Below are 16270 nucleotides of genomic sequence, written 5' to 3'. Positions count from 1 at the left end.
CTGCGTCACAGGCAGCACAGAGCAGGCTTCAGGGCTGGGACGCAGCAGGAAGGCCCTCCCTCAGGTCGCAGAGACAGGGAGAGATTGGGCCCGAGGCCTGGGACTGGGGTGGTGCCGGGACCCAGCTCTGTGGCCCTGCCCACCTTACCTTCAGCCCGAGAGTGGCCTGGCCAGTGCCCCTGAGAGCCCACGGGCTCGCTGAGGGCAGGGCCAGTCTCAGGGTGCTGGTAGTCAGGGCTGTCCTGCTCTGGTGCACCCTCGGGGGTGGTGACCAGGCCAGCCTGACTCCAGAACCCACCTTACCTCACTGAGTGGCTCTGTGGCCTGACAGGCAGCTGAGTCACCTGTGCTGGGAGCTCCAGGGTCCTTCAGGAGGCTTCCAGGAGCGCAGACCCTCAGCAGAGGCCCATAACCCCTGGCTCAGCCCTGCCCTCTCCTCCTGCCACAGCAGGCCTGTCTCCTCCAGGGCCCAGCTCCTCCAGCCCTCTAGGCCTGGCCATAATGTCCCTCTGCCCCCACTCCCCTCCCGCAGCCCTGTCCTAACGACCCCCAGCCCGTGAGCTGGCAGCTGGGGCCAGGGCAGCCACTTTGTGTTCCTGAGCCTCAGTTTCTCCATCCATAAACGAGCATCAGGAGGAGGACTGCATGTCCATCTCTGCCCTCAGAGCCCCACATTGGGCAGGGGCAAGGGCAGCTGCCCCCTGTCCCCCATCCTGTCCTCCTACTGCTCCCCTGTGTGACAGGCTGAGGCATTAGGAGGGAGGCCAGTAACAGGGATCCAGGGCCTGTATGACACCCCCTAGGCCCGAGCTAGTTGCTGTAGCCGCCCCCACATCTCTCGTCACTTGGCCTGCTGGCCCTGACCTGGCCCAGGGGCTCTGGGCCTTTGGAAGAGGCCGAGCCCAGGGGAGGCCCAGCAGCGCACAGGGGATGCTGTGCATTAACACCTGCAGGCGAGGGGTCGGCAGAGGGGCTCCAGGGCTGTGCAGGGACGGGGATGTAGGGGCAGGGCATGCTGGGCCTTGAGGCTCTGCTGGGCGCCTACCACCTGCCCAGCACATATGTCACCTCCCTGCCATTCACACTTTCCCACACCAATCCCATGGGGGCAGGTGGTCAGCCCAGAAACCCATTCTGCAGCTGAGATGACAGAGGCCTGGCAACTCCACCTTTTCTCCACAGGCAAGGGGATCCCCAGCAGGGTTTTGAGCAGGGAAGCAGTGTGTTTAGCTGCATCGGGAGGAAGGGTGCCCAGGCCCCCAAAGGCCTAGAGAGGTGCAAGGCTGGGGCTGGCGGCTGGGGATCCGCACGCAGGGTCTTTGCAATGGGCGGGTGGCCCTTGGTGAGCCTGGGTCTCCTGCTACCAATGGGGCAGCCTCAGGGCTGCTGACTAGGGGAGGAACTACAGGGCTGATGCATCCCAGAAACCTGGAGGGAGCGGCTCCCCTGCTGATCTGTCACCAGGGCCACTCTGGGAACAGCCAGACAGGGTGTGGCAGAGACTGAGAGATGGCAGGTGGGGTGCCGGGCCGTGCGGGCATCACCTGGGGTCCTGGGAGAAGGGCTGTGTGCCCAGGGAGGGGCCCAGGCCAGCACAGGTGCAGGAAGAGCTGGCCTGGCCCTGGAAGAGCAGAGGTGGCCCTGTGGGAGTGGGATCACTGGCCTGCCGTCCCCCGTTAACCCCCTGTGGCCGTGTTGGGGAGTGACAAAGGCCCCACTTCACAGCTGGAAGACAGGCACTCTGTGGAACCTCCGCCCCAGGGGCCAGCACCGCTGTGGGTGGAGTGGGGCTAGACGGTCCAGTACAACTTACTCGGGCCGTGCTGAGCCTGGCCAGGCCCTGGGAGGCCAGGCCTCTGAAAGGAGGCAGAGGGAGCTAGCCAGGTGCGCACTGGCCCGGTTGGCACCTGGGCAGCACCTCGGCACCCAGCACTCCCAGGTCAGCCAGCGTGGACCCTCTATTGGCGAGGCAACTGCTCCCTGGGAACCATGAGTGGGTTGACAGCAGTGGCTGCACCTCCCATAGGGGCGGGCGGGACCCCGCACTCTGCCCAGGTCAGTGGGAGGTGGGAGCCAGGCCAGCCCCAGGCGGTGAGAGGCAGGAGGGGTCTGGGCAGAATTTCTAGGGGGTGGGGAAGCCTAGACAGGGAGTGAAAGTGCAGAATTCCTTCCATTTCTCTGCAGTGACTGAGCACGCAGGTGGGTGGGCACCTGGCACCAGGGCCGCAGCCTGAGGGGCCCAGGCTGTGACGCCGTGCAGGTGGGTGGGGCGGGGTGCCTTCCTGGGTGTGCCCCGTCCCACTTCTCTTCCCTGTTCGGCCCTGCCCTGGCTCAGCCCACACCCTCTGCTGCCGTGCCCTGCCCTGGTGACCCGCCTTCAGGATTGAGCCCCTGTGCTGGCCATGCCATCTCCACACCCAGCCTGGCCCCCCTCCTCCAGGTCTGCACAGAACACCTGGCCCCCCTGCCCTGAGAAGGCCCGGCCTGAAGCTGGCACGAGGGCCCACATGCAGTCTGGAGGCCCTGTCCCTGCCGCCTCTGTGACTCAATTGCCCTGCTGTGGGGTGTGGGTGGGGCAGACAGGCTGGCTTTTGGGTCTCAGGAACCCGTCAGGGTGGTGGACAGGCTGGTCAGACTCTGACTCTCCAGCCCTTGACCACATCCACGAGCAACCTGCTGGTCTCTCTCCTCCAGGAGTGAGGGGGGCTTTGCCCTGACCCCTGGAGGAGGAGGGGCCCGGAGTCGTGAGGCAAGACGCCTTCCCACCTGCAGTGGGGCCTGCCCTGGCTGGGGTGGGGCTGGGGAAAGAAGGAACGTGGTGTCCGGGCACCGGGAGCCACAGAGCGCCCGCTGCAGGTTCGCACAGCGCCTGCCCAGTCCCCGGGCCCGCTGGCTGCCTGAGCTCATACCTGGGTGCCCACCTGTCCCCCACTGGCCAGCCCCTGGGGAGCTCTGTGATGTCCTGCCAGCCAGAGGAGGTGGGGTCCCTGCAGCTCCAGGGCCCTGGAGCACCCATGGCACTAAGGCCAGCTCCGGGAAGCCCCTGGGTGCACAGGCCCACCTGGGAGGCGGGTGGGAGTGAGGATGGCACATTGAGGGCCAGGCTGGACAGGAGTCGGGGCATCTCCTTGCCAGAGGCCACTCAGCTTCCTGGCCAGCCTGGACCCCCTTCCTCCCACACCCCTCTGCCCCACCTCCCCTGCACCTGCCACTGTCCAGAAAAGGGAAGTGGCCATGAGGTGGGGACTAGCCCGGCCACTTCCGACCCAGATGGGCTGCCCAGGTCACCTCATGCCCTCCCAGGGCAGCAGTGGGGACGGGGCAGAGCCCCTCCCTTGGGCTTCAGGGGGCCCTCTGGACTCCCCAGTTTGTGCTGGAACCCAGACTCAGGGGGTTGGCCCCAAGCCCCTCCTTTAGCTGTTTTTGACTCCCCGTCCCGCAGAACACGAGAGGCAGGGCAGGCTTCCAGACCAGGGGCATGGCTCGGGTCAGCAGACTCTCACCTCCCCTACAGACCTGGCCAGCAACCCTGAATACTGCAGCCCCCCTTCTCTGACCCGGCTGCATCCTGGAGTCTGAATGCCCAAGTGCCTCTCACCACCCAGACCAGGCTGGTGCTGCGGCTGCTCCTGGGAGCCGCTCCTGGAACCCTCAGGCAGAAGCCGCAGCGAGGAGGGTGTGGAAGGCAACGCTGGCTGGAGGGGAGCCTCAGGCCTGCCCGCTGCCTCGGCCCAGCCCCATGTCCAGGCTGTGGCCACCAGGACCTGGCGCCACCCACAGGCTGAGCCCACCCACAGCAGACCTGGAAGTGGGAGAGCTGGCTGAGGCAGGAGTCCAGGAGTCTCGTGCACTAATACATTCCTCCAGGGCTCTGAGCACCGTACACACAGACTTTGTCTTTCTTGCACAAGCAGAACTTTGGGCCACACTGGGCCTTCCTTGGAACCAAGGACTCCCCCCACCCCACCCCCCACAAGGCCCAGGTGTGAGGGACTCTCCCCTGGCTATTTCTGAATCTTTAAAGAAGGGGACCCACAGGGACTGGGGCACCCAGGCTTGCAGGCTCTGGGCTGTGTGGGTGCTGCCTGCTAGCAGGGAGGGGCCAGATTAAGCCTGACCTGAAGCTGTCATCTGTCCTGCCCTGTTTCTCTCCACACCTGACCTGTACTTGGGCAGGGTTCATGCCCTGGCAGTGATATTCTCCTATCTTCCTGGCCATTGCCAGTCGCCACCCATGGCTTACCTTTTCCCCAATGACCCTGCAGGCCACAGCTCTCTGATGTGGTATGAAAGCAACACCCCACTGAAGGCTGAAGTTGGGGTACATGAGTGTGCTAAGTATGGGCAGGTATGCAGCAAGTGCTAAGTGCACATCTCCAAGGCCATTCATTATCTTGTCCTGAGCCCATGTTTGCTGTGACCAGGCCCTCTAGGGGTCCACGCTCTGGAGACTGTGGGGGTCAGTTTGTTAGGGCCATTCCTCCTTGGCCTGAGTACAGCTGTGTAGCCCAGGCCAACCCTGGGACTGAGTAAGAGTCTCCCAAGGTGACATCAGTGATGCTGCGGGCCCTGGGCCTGCAGTCCCCGAGGCTCCCTGGGACTCGGGCCACCAGCCGCTTCCCCTCTAGAGAGACCTCCTTGCTGGCTCCAAACAGCACAGCTCTGATCCCCAAACCTTTGGCCCTTTGGAGGCCCCAGCCCGGTGCCCGGCAGTCACAGGTGCTGAGCACGCCCACTCCCCCTGCTGCTCTGTGTCAGCCTTGGAGACCACCATGTGGGACCCAGTGCATGCATGGCTCCTGCAGCCCCGCCAGTCGGTGCTGCATGCACATTGGAGGCAAACAGCCACGGCCTCCCTCCTGCTCCTTGGGGACCCCCTTCCACCACTAGCCCCCTCCTCACCTCATCCTCATGTGCATACCGGGGCTGGAACAAGGTGGGTGAGGGGCCTGTCCTGCTGGGCACCATCTCCAGTAGCTGCTTGACTCTCCCTGGTAGGTCTGAGAGGCTGCACCTGTCCCTGGGGTCAGGGTTTGGGCTCCCACAAAGGGCAGGGCAGCCGCTCCCAGCCTCTTGGGGACAGGGCCTGGGAGCAAGCAGAAGGGGCACAGCTGGGCAGCCTTCCCTCAGTTGTGCCCAGGCCGGCCACTTTGACCGTGAAGGTCTCGGCAGGGAGGCGGCAGGACTGCTAGGGTGTGTCGGGTCTCCACCCCAGGCCTCTTTGTTCCAGCGGGTCCCTCAAGCTCTATCAATGAAATCCTGGGCCCATGCCCAGGACAACAGCCAGAGCCTCCACAGCCACACCTATTAGGTGCCTACTGTGTGCCATGCAATGCACCTGATGGGATCCTTCCGGCTCCACAGATGGCGGGGCCCTGCTGGGAGAGGCTGCGGACATGCCTGTGGTTCTGGCGTGGGTCAGTGGCTGTGTGGGGACTGCGCCACAGTACCCGGGCTGGGTCAGAGGATGGCCCCAAGGAGGGTGGGAGAAGGCAGCGCTGGGGAAAGAATGGGGTGGGGTCAGTGCACGGGGCCCCAGCACAGTGGCTGGGAAGCTGGCTTAGTGCAAACATTGTACCCACCTCCTGTCCCCGGCCAGAGACTCTGGGTAAGAGGGAGGACCCCTGGGGCCTGGGCAGAGTCCCATCACCCGCCCTCGCCAGCCCCCACCAGCCAGCTGTGTCTGGGGTTGGCTCCCCTGGGCACCCAGCCTCTCCCCAGGTCAGGCCTGGGCACTCCCACAGCACCTTTGCTTTTTCAGGATCCCCTTGGCTGAAAGTCCAGGTGCTGGCTGCCTGGCCACAGGCGGCCTGTTTGGTAAACGCTCTATGGTGGCAGCAGTGGGGCTCCAGAGGGGTGACAGCCGCCAACACAGGCTGTCTTGGCCAAGCATCAGGCTGGGCAGGGGCTCCTGGGCAGGGAGGCCAGAGTCATGCAGGCCACTGCTGCCCACCGGCTGCCACTGCTTCATGCCCCATCTTGCCCTGCCCCAGGTTGCCTTTGGGGAACAGTGCAGAACCCTGGCGCAGCTCTACTGGCTCCCTCCCCAGCAGGTGAGAGGCCGGAGGGCACCTCCCCACAGCAGCGGGGCTGCACCTCCACGCAGGCACTGCACTGCAGGCAGCCTGCACTGCGCAGGAGAGAGCTTCCAGAGCCAGGCAGGGGCTGGCAAAGAGTCGGGTGCCATCTTGGGGGCTGTTATGACAGGCATGGGGACTGGAAAGGGGTCAGGCCCAGTGGGCCAGGGGTTCCTGCAGTGGGAGTAGAGGGCAGAGGGGCCTGGGTGACAGCTGTGACTGTGGGCCGAGTCACTGGGACTCACCTAATGGCCCAGGGCAGCTCTGGAGGGGCCCAGGCAGGACAGGGGGAGAAAGAGGAGCCCAGACAGCATGCGGGGGTGGGGGTGCGTAAAGAGGAGGCTGGGAGGAGGGACGGAGTCACGGGCCTCAGCGATGGATAGGGGCAGGTGGGGGAACCTCCAGTCACGACCAGGCCCAGGGCCAAGCGGGGCTGGGCCGACCTGTGGGGTGTGCAGGGGCAGCTGGAAGTAGCAGACTGAGGGGGCCTTGGTCTGGCATGGGGACTGGGGTGGACCAGACCCCAGGGGAGGGGAAAAGGGCCTAGGACGGGCCAGAGGGGCTGGGGTGGGACAGACAGAGCCTGGGAAGCCAGGGGGATGGGGACCTGGGGAGCAGCGGGAACATCCCCCAGTATGTTTCTGTCCCCTTTTCTCCCCAACTCTGTGGGCATGTTTATAAGTGTGTGGGAGGCTGTCTGCATGTGTGACATGTGCATACGTGTTTGTGAGGAGTGTGCACGTCTGTGTGGCAGACAGTGTGAGTGGCCCAGGCCAGCTTCCATCCGTCCTCCTCTGCCTCCTAGTTGGAGGGGGCCAGCCTGACTCCAGGCTCCATGGCAGCAGCACAGCCCCTCCCCCCAGCAGAACAGGGTGACCAGCTGGCTGGGCAGGGGCCAGCTGCCTCCAGGGTAAGGGGCGGGGCACGGGACCCTCCCTGCTCCCCCTTCAGGAAACACCTGCCTTGAGAACAGAAACTTGACGAGGCACCTGGCCTTGGCATGAGGTGCTGCTGTCCCTCTGAGCAGCAATGGGTGGGGGCACCCACACTACGCTGGCCTGAGCCTCAGGCACCTGAATGTAGTGGGAGGCCAGGGCACATGGCTGACCCTCTAGCCAGTGGAGCAGCAGGGTAAGGATGTGGCCTCATCCCCAGTAAAGTCCTCCTTCTGGTGGCCTCGCCCTGCTGTCTGCAGGAGTGGCCCCCACTCTGCTGCCCAGGAGTAGCTGGCCTGGGCTGGGGCTGCCTGTGGGGCCCAGAGCTATTTTTAAGGCCCACCGGATGGGCCTTCCAGGAACCAGGAAAAAACAGGCTGGCCTGGCATCCTGCATGGCCGGGGACATGGCCAGGAAAGGCATGGATCAGACCTGCAGGGAAGGGGTGGCCTGGGGTCCCTCTCAAGGGCAAAAGACCCTTGAGTCTCGATTCGGCTTTGCCCCCTGCACAAGGAGAGAGTGGCTGCACCCTGCCCAGCCCACTCCTCAGGCCAGATGGAGCCTGAAAGAGGCCTCAATGAAGATGGCAGCTACTAGTTGGGGGTTGGAGTGATCCAGGTCCCAAAACTCATAGTGGGTGCAGGATGGACACACACACATGTTCATGCAACTGCACACCTTTAACACACGTGACTGTCTGGGGGACACGGAGGCTCTATGGAGACCCGAGGACACAGGCTGCGTCCTGCTCTGTGTTCCGTCCCCAGACCAGGCCGGGGACCCTCCCTTACCATGGAGTAGCCCTCCAAGCCTTCCACAGATGGCCCAGCCCCCCTTCAGAGCTCGGGGAGGACCGACTGCTGAGGGTGGGACACCCTTTCTGAAGGAAAGGGCCCTCCCAGGATGCTGGCTGCCCAAGGCTAGAGACCAGTTGGGCCCATGGGCCAGGGCACCCAAGGTCTGGCCTGGAGGCTCACTCATTGGGGGGGCCACTGGGGACCTCGGCTGCTCTCCGTGGAGTTGGACCTGCCCTCAGAACCACATCTAGTCATGGTCACCACCTAGACCCCAGGCATACCCAAAACTTCCACCTTTACCAGCCCCAAGAGGCCACAGGTCCCGGAGCCTGTAACAGCTTGAGGGGACCCACCATCTGGGGCATCTGCTCTGGGGTCCTCTGTGGATCCTCTAGAAGGGCCCACAAGTGGCCAATAGCCCATCCTCCTGCACAGGTGCTGTATGGGTTCTGCTGAAGGGTGAGCCCCAACATCCTACCTTAGATAGGACCCCCTTCACGGCCCTGCCTTGGCCTGGGGCCCATGGTTGACCTGCCAGTCCTGGGCCCACCTTCACGGACCCACATTGCAGGAAGGTGGTGGACAGAGCACCCAAAGGCTGGAACCAGCTGGACCACTGGAGGGTCCACTCTGTCCTGGGACAGTGACACTGGCAAGGAAGGGGTGTGACCTGGAGGAGCTGGGTGTGTCGAGGAAGCCAGCAGGCCAGTCCAGGTCTCCAACACGGGTACATGCCTGGGGGGCGGCGGGCAGGCGGGGTCATACCTGAAGTCAATTCCAGGCGGCCCAGGGATGTGGCTGCAATGATTAGATCCTAGCCTGGCCCCCTGCAGTGCCAGAAGGCCCAGTACCTTGACCTCTTAGTTCCCCCAAACCTCAACCCTCTCTGGGACTTGTGGTGGGAGGCTGTGGACACCCACGGCTCAGTCATGGGGACTGGCAGATGGCTGCTCACACCTCCCCAGCCCCAAGCTCATGGCTCTGGCCACTGACCTAGGGCACAGGTCGGCAACCCGTAGGGTTGGATAACACCACACAGGTGAGTCTGTGGCACAGGACACAGAGGGCAGTGTGGACAGTCATGTGGACCCGGGCTGATTCGGGTCCTGACTGCGGCAAAGTGGGCTCCCTAGTAGAGGTGGACAGCAGCTGGGCCTGGAGGGCAGCCAGGTGGGCCGAGAGCTAGGAAGGGAGCTCCAGGCAAAAGCAGAGCAGGGCAAAGGTGCCAAGGAGATCGGGCGTGATCAGGAACCTCGGCCTGCAGGCTCGAGGTCACGCCCAGGTCAGAACGGCGTCCGGGTGGAAAGGAGGGGGCGTCGGGGGCAGGGTGGGCCCTCTGCCCACGCCCGGGGGCTGAGCGTGCCCCTGCGGGGTAGCTGAGCGGGCGTCCCCGAGGGACGGCTCCGCCTCCCAGCACCAAGCCACTTGCGTGCAGGGGTTTACGATCCGCCGGAGACGCACATGCGTGCGCACGGTCCTGGGCGGCGGGGAGCGTCGCTCCGCGAAACACTGCTGCCCACCGGGCCTCAGCTACCGTCGCCCGCTCCAGACTCCACTTAGAAAGGCGCTCGAGCTACCCGACCTGCACTGGCGCGGCCTGGGGCGGGGGCTCGTGGCCCCGCCTCTCAAACACTCCCTCATTGGCTGGGGCCCAAGGTCCTTTGAAAAGCTCGGTTCCCATTGGCTCCTTCTGCCCCGCCCCACGCGCTAAGGCTACCGTTCGCGCGGGAACTGCGCGTGCGCAGAAAGTGTGTGAGTGAGCGGAGAGCCGTGGTGTGCCACGACACGCCGTGCGCCTCCGCGGCACTACCACAACGAGGTAGTCCAGGACGGCTTGCCGCGTCCCACGCCGCCGGGTCTCGCCCACCCGGGGTGGCGGCGCCTAGCCTCACCTCGCTCTCGCCTCGGCCGCTCGCGGGCCTTTACTGGGTGCGACCCAACGCGCGGCCCCCGACGTGAGGGGCGGGGACTCGGTGCTCCCCGCCTCCGCGGAAGGATACGGGCCACCGCTACCCAAAACCCCGGGGCGAGGCGGTCGGGCGTGCGAGCGGCTCGGCGGCTGTGCGTACACGCTGTCCACGCCGGGTCGGCCCGGGCTCTGCGCCGCGCGAACGGCCTCGCCCGAGCGGGTCTCGGCTCCCTGAGGGCCTGTGCCCCCGCGCTCGCCTTGCCGCCGCGGCCGCTGTCCAGGACTCGGGCTCCGCGCGGCCCGGGGCGGCCGCCCTTCCGTGTCCGCGGCCGCACGGGGAGCCGGGCCGGACGAGAGGCGGCGCAGAGCCCGGAGGCCGCGGACCCGCGCCCTGTCGACGTCCGCGATGTTGCTGTCCAAGTTCGGCTCCCTGGCGCACCTCTGCGGGCCGAGCGGTGTGGACCACCTCCCGGTGAAGATCCTGCAACCAGGTGCGCGCGGGGCCTGGAGGTCTGGGGGCGCCGGGGGCAGGGTTTTGGGGACCAGGGCCGCACCAACCCCGCCTGTGCGCCGTCTCCATAGCCAAAGCGGACAAGGAGAGCTTCGAGAAAGTGTACCAGGTGGGCGCCGTGCTTGGCAGCGGCGGCTTCGGCACTGTCTACGCGGGCAGTCGCATCGCCGACGGGCTCCCGGTGAGTGGAGCCGCGTATGGACGCGGGTCTCGCCCACCGCGCGCCGTCGCGGCTCTGCGGGCCTGACCAGTCGCACCCCCCGCAGGTGGCCGTGAAGCACGTGGTGAAGGAGCGGGTGACCGAGTGGGGCAGCATCGTGAGTGCGGGGCGCCGGGCGGGCCGCGGGGCGCCGGGCGGGGCCGCGGGCGGGCCTCGCGCTGACAGCCGTGTCCCCAGGGCGGCGCGGCCGCGCCCCTCGAGGTGGTCCTCCTGCGCAAGGTGGGCGCGGCGGGCGGCGGGCGCGGCGTCATCCGCCTGCTGGATTGGTTCGAGCGGCCCGACGGCTTCCTGCTGGTGCTGGAGCGGCCCGAGCCGGCGCAGGACCTCTTCGACTTCATCACGGAGCGCGGGGCGCTCGCCGAGCCGCTGGCGCGGCGCTTCTTCGCGCAGGTGTTGGCGGCCGTGCGCCACTGCCACGGCTGCGGCGTTGTGCACCGTGACATCAAGGACGAGAACCTGCTCGTGGACCTGCGCTCCGGAGAGCTCAAGCTTATCGACTTCGGCTCGGGCGCGCTGCTCAAGGACACGGTCTACACCGACTTCGACGGTGAGCGTTCGGGCGGGTAACGCCCGCGGCGCCGGGGAAGGGGACTGTTGGCCGCCGCGGTGGGGGCGGGGGTTGCTGGCGGCCGGGGGCGCGCGTGCGCCGGGGGCGAGGGCCCGCATTGCAGGGCGTGGGGAAGCCCAGGCCCCCGCCCGGCGTCAGCTCACATCTGTTTGTTGTGAAACCCGAGCGCCGGCTCATGTGACCGCTCCTCCTCCGCCGACCGGGCGGGGCGCCCGCGGGGGTTTTTCCAGGGTGATGACTCGTAGGCTCTGAGGACGTGGCGAACCGGGAGCTCTGAGTCGCGGGCGCCGCCCCCGGGTGGGCTCCTAACCCCCGTGTGCCCTCCAGGCACCCGGGTGTACAGCCCCCCGGAGTGGATCCGTTACCACCGCTACCACGGGCGCTCGGCCACCGTGTGGTCGTTGGGCGTGCTGCTCTACGACATGGTGTGCGGGGACATTCCCTTCGAGCAGGATGAAGAGATTCTTCGCGGCCGCCTGTGCTTCCGCAGGAGGGTTTCCCCAGGTGTGTTGGGGGCCGGGCCCCTGGCGCAGGGCTCAGAGGAGCCAGCCCCCCTCTGACGCTCCCTCCTTCCCCCAGAGTGCCAGCAGCTCATTCAGTGGTGTCTGTCCCTGCGGCCCTCGGAGCGGCCCTCGCTGGACCAGATCTCTGCCCACCCCTGGATGCTGGGGGCCGATGGGTGCCCCTCGGAGAGCTGTGACCTGCGGCTCTGTGGCCTAGACGCCGACGACGGGGCCAGCACCACCTCCAGCAGCGAGAGCTTGTGAGGGCGGCCTGCGTCTGGCCATGGGCGCCAGAGGGACCACCTGCCCCAGCTGGACTGCCTGTTCCCTGCAAAAGCGATGACCTCTGGCCCCTGGGACTTAGCCTTTGGCTCGGGGCGTTTCCTCTGCTTTGAGTGCCTTCATGAAAGCTGCTCTCACGGGACTTGGTGTCTCAACCTCTGTCCAAAGACGCTCTGGTGGAAGCGAAGGCCTGGCTGCCCAGGGCGGGGCCCTAACAGAGATCATCCCTCCTCCGTGCTGCCCGGGGAGCTGGCCTCTGCCCTCAGGCCTCCCTGTTGACTGGGCTGGACCAGAAGCACTCAGGCCCCCTGCCCACCTCCTGTGCTGCCCTGTTTGGGCGTATCTGTGCACGAGCAATGCAATGTTGGGGCCCCTGCTGCCCACCCGCACGCCCTGCGTGCGCACGTCTGTTATTTATGGTGTGACCCCAGAGGAGGGCTATTTATTGTTTAATTTATTTGTTGAGGTTCTTCCTTTCCAGCAGCCCTGCCGCCTCCAGGCCCCTGGGCTCCGGGATGTGGCTGTGTGTGGACCTCAGGTCCCAGTCCTATCTGTGTCTGTCGGAAGGTAGACTTGTACAGTGGCTAATTTAAGGGAGTGGGTGGCTGCCACCTGGAGGAGGCTCTCTGCCCCGGGGGTGGGTTTTAAATTATTGACCTTGTACAACCTGCTTGTTGGCTCTGGAAGCTGGAGGGTGGGGGACAGAGTCTCAAGCCTTTAATTTATTTCAGCAGCTGTGTTTCTGTGATCCCGGTGTGGGCCTCGTGGATGGGGTTTCAGTTCAAAAGCAAGATGTCTGGAGATCATATTTTTTATACAGGTATTTCAATTAAATTGTTTTGTATGTAGCAGCTAGTCTGTGTTTACTGGTCTGTGGGTCTGGGGTGGGAGAAGTCCTGGGGAGGCGCCTCTGGTCACTGGGCGGCCCTGCCCTGCCCCCATTCCCTATGAGGGGGAGGCAGGCCAGAGGGGCTGGGTGCAGCTCTTGGCCTCTTGTCGCCCTGTCCGCTGCCCCCACTGCGCCAAGGGCAGCAGGCCATGCTGTCAGGGGCCTCTGGGAGGTGAGTGGGCACCAGGCCCCAGGGGTGGCATTGCCGCCATTGGTCTGGAGGCATGTCTGAGGGGGGCTGCCGTAGGGCCTGTTCTCAGGAGGCCCAGCTGGGTAGGAAGAAGAAATGGCTCGTGCTCAGGTCCCTCGGAGGTGTGCATGGTGGGTCCGTGCTGCCCCAGAGGACAGGAAGGGTTTCTGAAGGGTGAGGACTGCCAGGGGGAGGGGCTGGGAGGGTGGTTCAGAGGCAGGGGAGCGGGTCCTGAGAGCGGTCTGGCCTGGCTGACAGGTGGAGGGGTGCAGTGCTGGGTGGGGGCTCCTGGCTTGCTCCTGGCCGTCCCGGGGGTCGGTGTGTGACCTGCCTGGGACCTGGGAGTCGTTCTTAAGGGGCGGCCGTTCCCGTAGGCTCCATGGCGAGCAGGGTGTGAGGAGAAGCAGCACCTGTCCTGTGGTCCTAGCCTGTGAGCCCCGGGGTGCTCCTTCCAGGGGGAGGACCACGGGCAGCCTGGGCCTGTGAGCTGGAGTTCCTAGGGGAGCCCTTGGAGAGGGCTGAGCACCAGTATCCCTGGCGTGCCCCGTCTTGGTGACAGTGGCTCGCATGTCACCGTGATCCCGGCTCCCGCACTTGCTGGCGGAGGATGCATCTCGTCGTGCTGGGCAGCCCCCTATATTCACCCATCTGCTTGTCCACCCACTGGACTGCCCACCAGGCCCGCTTGCACTGTGGGGAGGATCCCGAGTCAAGCCCCGGGCTGTGTCCGGACACCCTGCGCTGGTGCCCTGGAGCTTGCAGCCTGGTGGGAAGGCACAGGGGCTCTCAGCTGGAGCCTTCCGAGGAGGAGGAACCACGGAACAGGAGGCCGTGGCCCAGGGGGTGGGGCGGGGGGGCACCCTGCATGGTGAGAGCCGAAGCCCCCAGGGTGGCCACACTTCCAGGACATGTGCCAGCCCCACACATGGAGCTGCTGCTTAAGTCTGTCCACTCCGCAACCTCCACAGGTGGCGCAGAGGCCCAGGGTGGCTGAGCACCTTGCCTGAGGCCACCACCCATCTAAGCATAAGACCAGAGTGTCCAGGTCTCTCAGACTCCCCAAGTTTGTTCCTGGAGTGGAGGGCACAGTGCCCTCCAAGCCCTCTTAGTCTGCCCTGGTGGTGGATGGGCAGGCCCGCAGGTGGCTGCTGTGGGTTCGAGGGATGCAGAAGCTGTGGCCAGAGGTGACATCTCTCCTGCCCAGGGGGAGGCCCAGCTCTGCTGGCAGGGACAGGTGACCAGAGAGAGGGTGCCACCAGGGTAGGAGGAAGCCCAGGCCTGTGCGTCAGGGCCAGTGGGGCAGGTGGATGTGGGCTGGGGTCAGAGGGTAGGCCCAGAGGTCAGGAATGTCGGGGGGCATCAGTACTCCATGTGGGGCTAGTCCAGGAGAAAGGCTGAGCCCACTCTGGCAGGGCAAGAGAGAGAGAGGGGAGATCGGGAGGGAAGCAGCTTGGCCGTCCCCACTTTGTCCCTCAGCTCCTGCCCCCCGTGTCTCCACCCTGGTGGTACCGGCTGGGGTTCCCCATGAGCGCCTCTTCCCTCCCTGGGGCCACTGGGCACCACTGTACGCCTGCTTCTGGCCTGGGTGCTCTGTGCATACCTGAGTCCCCAGCTCTGCAGGCCAGGCCTTTCCTCCTGTTGTCCTTGGAGAACTGAGGCCCAGAGAGGCAAGGACCTGTGCAGGTGCCCAGGTGTGACTGGTCCCCACTCCCCGTCCCTGCACAGCAGGGAGCTGCCGAGAGCCGGACTTGAGACCCCTTCTGGCAGCCGATGACCACTGAGCATGGGAGAGGCCCAGCACACAGCACCCTTGCCAGGAGCTTCGGCCCCCTGGGTGCTAGCGCGAGGGCATTTCAGAGATTGGCCCATGGGCACAGCTCCAGGCCCTGGAGACACAGGCAGCATTCCAGAGCTCCTGCCCCTGCATTCCCGCTGGAGCGCCTGTCCTGGCCGTCCTGCTGCTGCCCTTCGGGCTCTGCGGGGCTCTGCTGGGCCTGCAGCTCTGGATGGCACGGAGGCAGGACCCCCAGTCCTCTTCCTGTGACTCCTGGCCACCCAGCCCTGCCCCCAGAAACTTAGAGCTCCAGCTGGCCTGCACCCCTTGCCCCTGCTCGAGATCTGGCTGGGGGTCCTGCAGCCCCCCAGATCCTGCCTGGGCAGCCTTGAGGACCCCAGCACCCACTCAGGGTCGAGTGACCGTGTGTGCACAGGGTGGGCTGTCTGTGGGACCCAGGGTGGGCCAGCGTCCCACCCCAGCTGTCCTCGTGGCCAGGAGGCTGCCAAGGAAGAGACACATCAGTGCCCAGGGGCAGTGCGCTTATGCCAAGCTTTAGGGGGTCCTAAGGCTTGCAGGACCCCATCACCTGGGATAGGATCTGTTCTGCTTGTCAGCACCAGCCCTGTCTAAGGAGCCTGGGGGCTGGGGGCCAGGAGAGGGTCTCCTCTGACCCAGGGCCTCTTTGGGCCAGGATGGGGTTGTTCCCACATGCAGGACCCTCACCAGCCCCAGGCTGGGACATTGGACAGCTTGGGGCTGGAGCAGGGACTCCGGCAGCCTGAAGTCTGCACTGGGGGACCAATCCCTGAAACCCTGTCCTGCCCTCCTTCCCCTCTGGGCCGGCAGCTCCTAGGCAGGCCTGGGTTCCTGCACCACCAACCCCAGTGGCTCTGACAGCCTTCCCAGGCCAGCGCCTCATCTCTGTCAATATCTGGACCAATTTAATATCGAGTCTCCTTTAGAACCCCTAGGTCGAGTTCTGGATAGCGTCCAACCTCGGGGACTTTCCTTGTGGTCACACAGAACCCGGAACTCACCATAGAAAGACTCAGGATCTGAACACACTTGGTGGGCACAACCCCTGTTCCGGTGCTCCTGCCACCTGCTGGACAGGCCGTGTGCCCTCCTGGGGCTGTCAGCTGGGCCCGAGACAGGCTTTGCTTGGTCTGCTCATGGCCGGCCCGAGGGTTGGCAGGTGCCAGCTGTGCCCACACCGTGGCCAGGTATGGCTTAGCTGCCGCTCTCCCACTACAGGCTGCGTGCCCTGGTCCCTTGCCCACCTGCCAGGGCTGGCCCAGCTCCGCCGGAAGAGAGGCCAGGACACACAGCCCCACCAGCCTGCCCCTGTCAGAGCCTCGCGGAGTTTCTTTCCTCGGGTGCAGCTCCCAGAAGGAAACCTTGGCATGTCTCTGGTCCCCAAGCTGCTCAGAAAATTCAGCAACTTTCTCATCCCTGGCAGGACCCTGGGAGGCCCCCCCATCCTTCCTGGGCACCCAGACCCCAGCTGGCAGGGATGTGAGGGGACGGTGGATCGCGAGGCAGGCTGCGGGGCCCAGGCAGGCGGCCGCCGAGAGGCCTTCAGCTGGTCTGTGGACACTGGCACCACGCGAGG

The 16270-nt window shown here is 65.5% G+C and overlaps 2 protein-coding genes across 2 annotated transcripts; both read left to right on the top strand.

Annotated features, from left to right (window-relative positions):
- Positions 1–5364: 5364 nt before the first annotated feature.
- Positions 5365–6266, top strand: LOC118923175 (uncharacterized). Its single transcript, XM_036906661.2, has 2 exons — positions 5365–5817; positions 5994–6266. The coding sequence occupies exons 1-2, from the start codon at positions 5365–5367 to the stop codon at positions 6264–6266; spliced, it is 726 nt and encodes a 241-aa protein (XP_036762556.2).
- Positions 6267–9554: 3288 nt separating this feature from the next.
- Positions 9555–12650, top strand: PIM3 (Pim-3 proto-oncogene, serine/threonine kinase). Its single transcript, XM_036906663.2, has 6 exons — positions 9555–10209; positions 10301–10410; positions 10496–10546; positions 10627–10996; positions 11345–11521; positions 11597–12650. The coding sequence occupies exons 1-6, from the start codon at positions 10125–10127 to the stop codon at positions 11782–11784; spliced, it is 981 nt and encodes a 326-aa protein (XP_036762558.2). The 5' UTR covers positions 9555–10124; the 3' UTR covers positions 11785–12650.
- Positions 12651–16270: the final 3620 nt, after the last annotated feature.

Source organism: Manis pentadactyla, chromosome 10 (genome assembly GCF_030020395.1).
Source record: "Manis pentadactyla isolate mManPen7 chromosome 10, mManPen7.hap1, whole genome shotgun sequence".
In the NCBI taxonomy this organism is placed as follows: domain Eukaryota; kingdom Metazoa; phylum Chordata; class Mammalia; order Pholidota; family Manidae; genus Manis; species Manis pentadactyla.
Note: the sequence above shows the minus strand (reverse complement) of the source record. Positions and strands in the feature narration are given on the sequence as shown.